This window comes from Pocillopora damicornis, chromosome 3 (assembly GCF_964200805.1).
Source record: "Pocillopora damicornis chromosome 3, jaPocDami1.2, whole genome shotgun sequence".
Classification (NCBI taxonomy): Eukaryota; Metazoa; Cnidaria; class Anthozoa; order Scleractinia; family Pocilloporidae; genus Pocillopora; species Pocillopora damicornis.
The window spans coordinates 31,402,586-31,409,358 of NC_142672.1; the positions used below are offsets into that span (position 1 = coordinate 31,402,586).

Below are 6,773 nucleotides of genomic sequence, written 5' to 3' on the forward strand. Positions count from 1 at the left end.
AATCTCCAATGAAGGAAAAATCAAGTTAACTGATTTTGGGTTGTCAAGGTTGACATTGGAAAGAAGTAAGTCTATTTTATCAATTGTGAATATGAATCATTCAAACATCGAATAAACCCACGATTTTTTTTTTGGTTTTTTTGCTGTACATCTGTTACCTTAACTTTTAATTTTAAATGCAGCAAGTTGATTTTTGACAACTTTCATCTATTGGAAGAAGTTGATAACCTTTGGATTGAACATGTCACAGAGATGTTCTGGTAAACTGTACCATGTAACCTCTCTCCATAATGTGAAAATGAATACTTCAAGAGGGTGTAAAGGAATGTTTATTGTCCAGAGCCATCAGGAATTTGGGTTTTACTTAAAATCACTCTGTGGTTGGATAACAAAACGTGCACCTCTTCCTGAGCCTATCAGATTCAAAACTGGATATACTGGATCTATGCAGCACTGGATTTACTGGATTTATAGTAATTTGGCACGTTCACGTTTAAACGAGTCTTGTACTCATCCATGTAAAATGGATAAATAAAATACCTACCTACCTACCACTGAACCTGTCAGTTATGCCTTTGTCACTTAAGTTTTGCCACTCAACTTTGATATCTTACTGGAATGAAGCTTTTTACCTTATGCTATTAGCTGCATATCCCTGACAACATAATCTTAAACCATTTTTCTTAGAACCTAGTTTCATTGATGTGATGAGCACACCATCTCTGAACAAGAATGACAAGACTTCAGGTTCAAGTTTCTTTAGAACACCTGGTCAAGTAATGTCACTGACTTCCAATTTCACTTTTGTAAGTATACATAATTTCATATTCCAGTTTATTTTGTTATCAGCGGTGATAATATTCGCCCAGGAGAAGTAATAGATCTGAAATACTTCCTAGTCGGTTCCTGCTGCACAAACCGCGGAGTTACGCTGGGGTAAATGTGCGTATACAACAGCAACTACATAATAAATCATCACCTGCGATGCGAACACCAAATTGTTTACATTCCGGTACGTAAACATTTAAGCCAGCTGCGATTGTAATGAATTAAAATGGCATATTCGCTTCATTACTCGCTTAATAATACACGTGTTTCAATACCTTGTATAAGTGACATTTTCCTTTTCCTTCGAATTCATCAACACCTCAAATCAAGCAAATTCACTGCTACTGCTCGTTATTCGATAAATTTGTGACGCGACGTGCGACTGTGTAACATTGTAGCTTAAAAGCTAATGAAAAATTCTTATTACGTAAATTTTCCGTCGTCGACTCGTCGCTTTCTCAAACCCAAAAGTTCTTTGTCTTACACAACAGTGTAACACGACGGAAACTTATAGCTCTGAATAACAAGGACACATAAGTCGCGCATTTTGTTCGACCGCGCACGCACAAATATCGTATAGATGCGTCTGACTACACTACGTCTGAGCGTCTACGCAGTTAACATATGTCTGGGCGGTACTGTTGTGTGTCCCTTCCCGGATTACTCTAAACAAATTGTTTTGGTGTTAAAATAACGGGTCTTTTAGCAGTCTAAAACTAAAGGGAAACTAATGTTTGTGGTGTTAGTCATTGTCTGCGGCGAGACCAACGCAGAGGTCAAGACTAAACAGCAGTTGCTCGTCACTGGGGGAACACATGGAAACCACACCCATAAGGCAGGTCACCCCGGTCTGCCGTGTTGACAAAATCCCTGGTGCAACTCCAACTGGGATTTTGGGACCTAACAGCCAAACTCCGCTCGCTGCTTCTGGAGGTAAATTCTTTAGATTTGTAAAATAACAGATTGGGGCCCAAGACTGGCCTTGTCTACTAACGGAGTCGGATTTGTAATCAGAAGTGCACAGTAATACGATCTGGTGAACTTCAAAATGACTGAATAGGAAGCAAATACTTATGCCGCTTATGACTCCTTCGCTCATGATCTAATGAAAACTACATCCTTGGAGTCTTTTCCTTCAGCTTGCGACTTTGACAATCGAGTTTTCAGGACATCTGCAGTGTCACAGTCCAATTTTAATTTCAACGAGCTTATTAGTTAGATTAAAATTTAGACAAATCATTGACCAATTTTCTTTTCTTCATATGTCGGTTTGTACAGGTCAGGCCGTCAAAAAGCGAACCCAATTCTGCCCCAAAATCAGCCAAAAGACTTTTAACATTGACGATCCCCCTGGGACACCTCTGGTTGCGGATTTAATGCTGCACAAAAACGTGAGAAACAGATCGCCTGACGAAGAAAACCAACTGCCGGCCTCAAAGAGACTTCGACAGACTGGGCTGACCAGGGAAATCGATGCGTTAACGCTGAAGGAAATACGAAGGAGCTCGGAGAATGAGTCTCCAAGAGGCCCTTTGCAGGAGGTGTGTACACACCAACGACCCCTGGTAAAGGGAGCTGATATCATACCCGAGAATTCCCTTGTGCGCGACCAAAGCCCTCTGGAATATAAATGTGAAAGCGAGGGAAGGACAGCTTCCCGGGAGCAAGACATTATCACTACTCCGAACCCCTCTAGTTGTGCACCGTTGGTCCTTAAGTTTTCCAGTCCACGTGAACGAGCAGGGACTATGATGGAATTTTTGAAAGAGAAAGGACAAGTAACTCCTAACAACGAATGCTTGGAGAAGGAGCGAGCCATGAGTACCTTTACATCTTTAGCATCTATGACGCGTAAAATTACATCGCCTGGGAAGCCTTCTACTTCAGGTTATGACAGTGAAACGAGTAGTTCTTGTGAAGAAAGTAATGAACAGTACCACAGGTATCCCAACGAAGCAGTTAACAGTGATTTAGAGAAAACTGATAAAGAATCGAGAGTAATTAGAACACTTGAACTAGCGGGAAATAGAGTAAATAACTTTGGTTCGAGAACATCTCAGAGGGCAGATACAAGCGGGAGTTCCGGTTTTAATTCAAGTGGAAGTCCATGTTTAAGAGAAGGAGAATTTACTGTTAATCAGACACCAGATAAATTGGAAATCGAAATCACAGATGAGATTTTACCAACCGTTGGTAATGATAAGAACAATAGCCTCTCGAGGCGCGAGAGCGGGATTGCAGTATTACCACCTTCACCAGATGTGAGCGACAGAAATGTAGACAACAGCTCAGCTGATGAAGTAGAGAATGAGAAGTTTTCATCACATCCTGTTAGTTTTACGGCCGAAATTGATAACTCCTCCTCTGAGTCGTGTCCTTCTCATCCACTCGAAAGAAGTTTGACAATCGACTTCGAAAATAAACAAAACGTAAGGCGCGTTAATTTGAAGCCAAGTGAAGATGATTATTTGAACAGAGGCGAAGTCTTTCATGGGGACAGTGAGGTGGAATCCTCGAGTCGCTCTCGTTGCATGACAATCCCTTTTGAGAACAGCGATCAAGAACACGAGGAAGAAGAGAAAAGTGTCACTCAGGCTCCAGGTTCTCACATGGACATTAGTTTACCTGTTACGATAACTTCTGAATCGCCGATGGATGTTACTTTTCAGAGTAGCTCAAGCTTGAAAAGTACCCCAGGCCCCATGGAAGTGTCCAACCAGTGGCACCACACCTCAGCCCCTCTCATTCGGACACCTTATAGGACCCCTAAGTCTTGTAGACGAGGAAAGCGGCCCACATCGTCGCCACCCAAGAACAGAATCTTGGGAACCCCAGACTACCTCGCACCAGAAATACTCTTGGGAAATGAGCACAGTAAGTTTGGCATAAAAATTTTTTACCTGTCATTAAGACTTTGACTGTAAGAAAGAACATCATCTCTGAGTAATTGAGGGGTTTAAGTAAACGACTTAATAAATTCTGGATGACCAATCGTTTGCAAAAGCAGAAGATCAGAATGTTACAGCTAGAAAAACTGGGTTGCTTAGAAAACTCAGAAAAATTATTTCTCGAATCATATTTCATTTCATCTCCTTCAAAACACCAGAAAATCTTCTTTTGCACCTTTTCGACCTCGTAGTTTCCATTTCTAGACCGCTTTTTACCCGATCCCTCGGTCACTTCATTTTTGAACGAAGTCAAACCACACAATAAACCGGCTTATCAAACCAGTAAAGTCAAAATCACCACAAAATCCTTAGCTTGCAAACATAAGGATGTTGAAATGATGTACATGTAACGACTTATCCCACGACTATTTTTCGAAGAAGTGTGTGGCTTTATCTGAGGTGATTTGATCAAAATCTTTTTTTTCCTAAGCTCCAGCAGTGGACTGGTGGTCCCTAGGGGTATGTTTGTACGAGTTCCTTACGGGAGTTCCGCCATTCAACGACGACACACCTGAGCTGGTCTTTAGTCATATTATGCAAAGAGGTAAGATGTTGAGTGCACAGAAAATATTCGACGAATGTAACTTATTTGGGGTTGTAGTTGAGTCGTGCACAAAGTACGTGTACGAGCAAACAGCGATGCAATGTGATGTTTTAAATTTATGTAATCGTTTTACGTTGAAGAATTACTGTGGCCAGAGGGAGAAGAGGCGCTGTCCCAGAATGCAGTAGATGCTGTGGAACGCATCCTTATTCTTGAGGCAGAGCAGAGACCTAGTGCTAAAGGTTTTAATTTTTTTTAATCGTTGGTTGTCATCTGATTTTTAAAAGACCTTACTCTTCTTACTCTTCTTAAAGTTAAAAATCTCATAATTAAAGCTCTCTATCTAGACTCAAATATATATATATATACTTAGAAACCTCACAAAATTTCATTTAACCAGTTGTTGTTTCAAGTTGAAAAAATGTGATTTCATATTTGCATAATATTACAAGCAGCAAATCAGGAGTATATACCACCCCCTTCCCTCCCCCCTTCCCTACCCCTTCCCCCACCCCTTCTCCCCCCCATACCAGTGACTTCATGTCTCCGATTTTATGAACCTTGTCCGCACCAAGTCTTCGTTTTGTAAATTGAACCATGCACTGAGATTGATACGGAAAATATTTTTTTTCTCGTGATCAGTTTTTTTTTCTGGTTTCCAATTTGGAGGGTGTTCACTTTTAGTTTCCGTTGATGATAAACCAAACCACTCATTCGTTCATCAGTTTCTTATTCCGTACTTTTAATTCATAATTCGTTAACACCAAATGCATTTCGTTTCAGTGACGTTTTATTTTTTTCGTTCTTTTCGTTTTAGAGATAGAAAGCCTTCCGTTCTTTTCAAATATGGATTGGTCTTCGATTCATAATCATCCCCCTCCTTTTGTGCCCCATCCAGATGACATAACTGACACCATTTATTTTCACGGTAGGTCCATTTTTCATTTCGGTCATCTCGGGTGTTCATGCAGCAAAGTAATGTATTTAACAAGTTGCCGATAGGAGAATATAATTCTAAAATGTATTGCACTCGAGCCCAGTGGCCTTCAACGTTGGAGCTCATCCCAGTTTTCATGGCACAAAGCACGAAGCGGTCAGTAGGTAGTGTTGTTACTCCTCCTGGATGGTGATGAAGTGGTTTACCTCACCCTCCTCTCAACCTACTGAAACTGCTGTTCTGTGGGACATCTTTCCCTTCGAACAGAACACAAATGTTTCGGGCTGCATGACTCTCACTTGTACTTTTTGATCCGGATTTTAGAAGTGTAATTGCAATTTTAGGCCGCCATGTATCTTGAGGTGAATCTTTCACTTTTTAATTGGTTCAACCCAATTGAAAATTAACAATAAGGTAAGACGCAGACACACCTAGTTAAACTTGCTCCTTTGTTCAATTGTTTCTTTGTTTTTGCAGCAAGAAACACGATGCAGAATCTTCGAATGTCGTCCTTTAGCCACTGAACAAAATGGTTCGCTATTGAACTCGTTCTTCATTCATCAGATTGCAACGAACTGCGTAATTTCCAAGCTTGGTTGAGAGTTTTCCTGTTTATGTTGCTTTGTGCTTATGAAGCCGTAAAATCACCTGTAAGAATCCATTGAGCTTACAGCAACAGTTCTGTAATCATTTCAGTTTCCATGGCATCTAGTTGCAAAAATATATCTTTCATGAATGTATTAGTGATTTTGTATGATATAATGATTATAATTATTTTCGCTCATGATAGAAAAGCGTTGACATTTCATGCACCCAGAGTGCCTGCAATAAATCAGTCTCGCTTTGTTATTTGTTTGTTGATGTTTTTACGTTTTGTTCCACCAGTATACCAAACAAGCCTGGTTTTTTGAAATCTTTATCCTGTAGTTACGTTCAGTGACTTTGCCCCTCTCTAGTGACTTTGCCCTAACCACCCGTATTACCCAGTGCCCCCTCCCCGCCCCTCCCCGCCCCTCCTACACCTTAATCTTACCATTTTGTTTGTGTACTCAGACATGCGCACAACAATCTAACTTATCACTCTCGTTTCCTTAAATCTCACTCATCCATTGTAAAGTGGGCGATCAGTATTTTAGTCAACAATGTGAGCATTGAATGGGTAAAGTTGTGTCTCTTCTCGCCTGACCTCGCATGACGCTCAAACTTTGGCTCGAATTGATTTTTTTTTCGCTTTACGATACTCAAGGTTGAATCATGTAGGATGTAGAATGTAGACATTACACAAATTAGATTGATGATGTCTGTTTGGATAATTCGATCGTTGCTATCAAGTAATCAGTGCTGTCGATATTTCCTTGAATATCGTATGCGTGTTATAAATATCTCTCATTTTTGTCACAATTTTCCCGTCCTCTTAGTAGAATTATTGTGGTAATATATTGCCTTTACTCCAACTTGCAGCTTATCTTGACACATTCGCCAACAATATATGCCTGTATGAGTTACTACGATTGTT

The 6,773-nt window shown here is 40.4% G+C and overlaps 1 protein-coding gene across 1 annotated transcript in view; it reads left to right on the forward strand.

Annotated features, from left to right (window-relative positions):
- Positions 1-6,106, forward strand: part of LOC113680615 (serine/threonine-protein kinase greatwall) — a 9,544-nt gene extending 3,438 nt beyond the window's left edge. Inside the window, exons 7-14 of the mRNA XM_027197652.2 lie at positions 1-65; positions 688-806; positions 1,575-1,761; positions 2,107-3,702; positions 4,207-4,320; positions 4,461-4,562; positions 5,138-5,248; positions 5,735-6,106. The exon at positions 1-65 is cut by the window's left edge and continues 24 nt beyond it. Coding sequence (XP_027053453.2) covers positions 1-65; positions 688-806; positions 1,575-1,761; positions 2,107-3,702; positions 4,207-4,320; positions 4,461-4,562; positions 5,138-5,248; positions 5,735-5,781 — 2,341 coding nt within the window. The 3' untranslated portion in view covers positions 5,782-6,106. The remainder of the gene's footprint in view (positions 66-687; positions 807-1,574; positions 1,762-2,106; positions 3,703-4,206; positions 4,321-4,460; positions 4,563-5,137; positions 5,249-5,734) is intronic.
- The last annotated feature ends 667 nt before the right edge of the window (positions 6,107-6,773 follow it).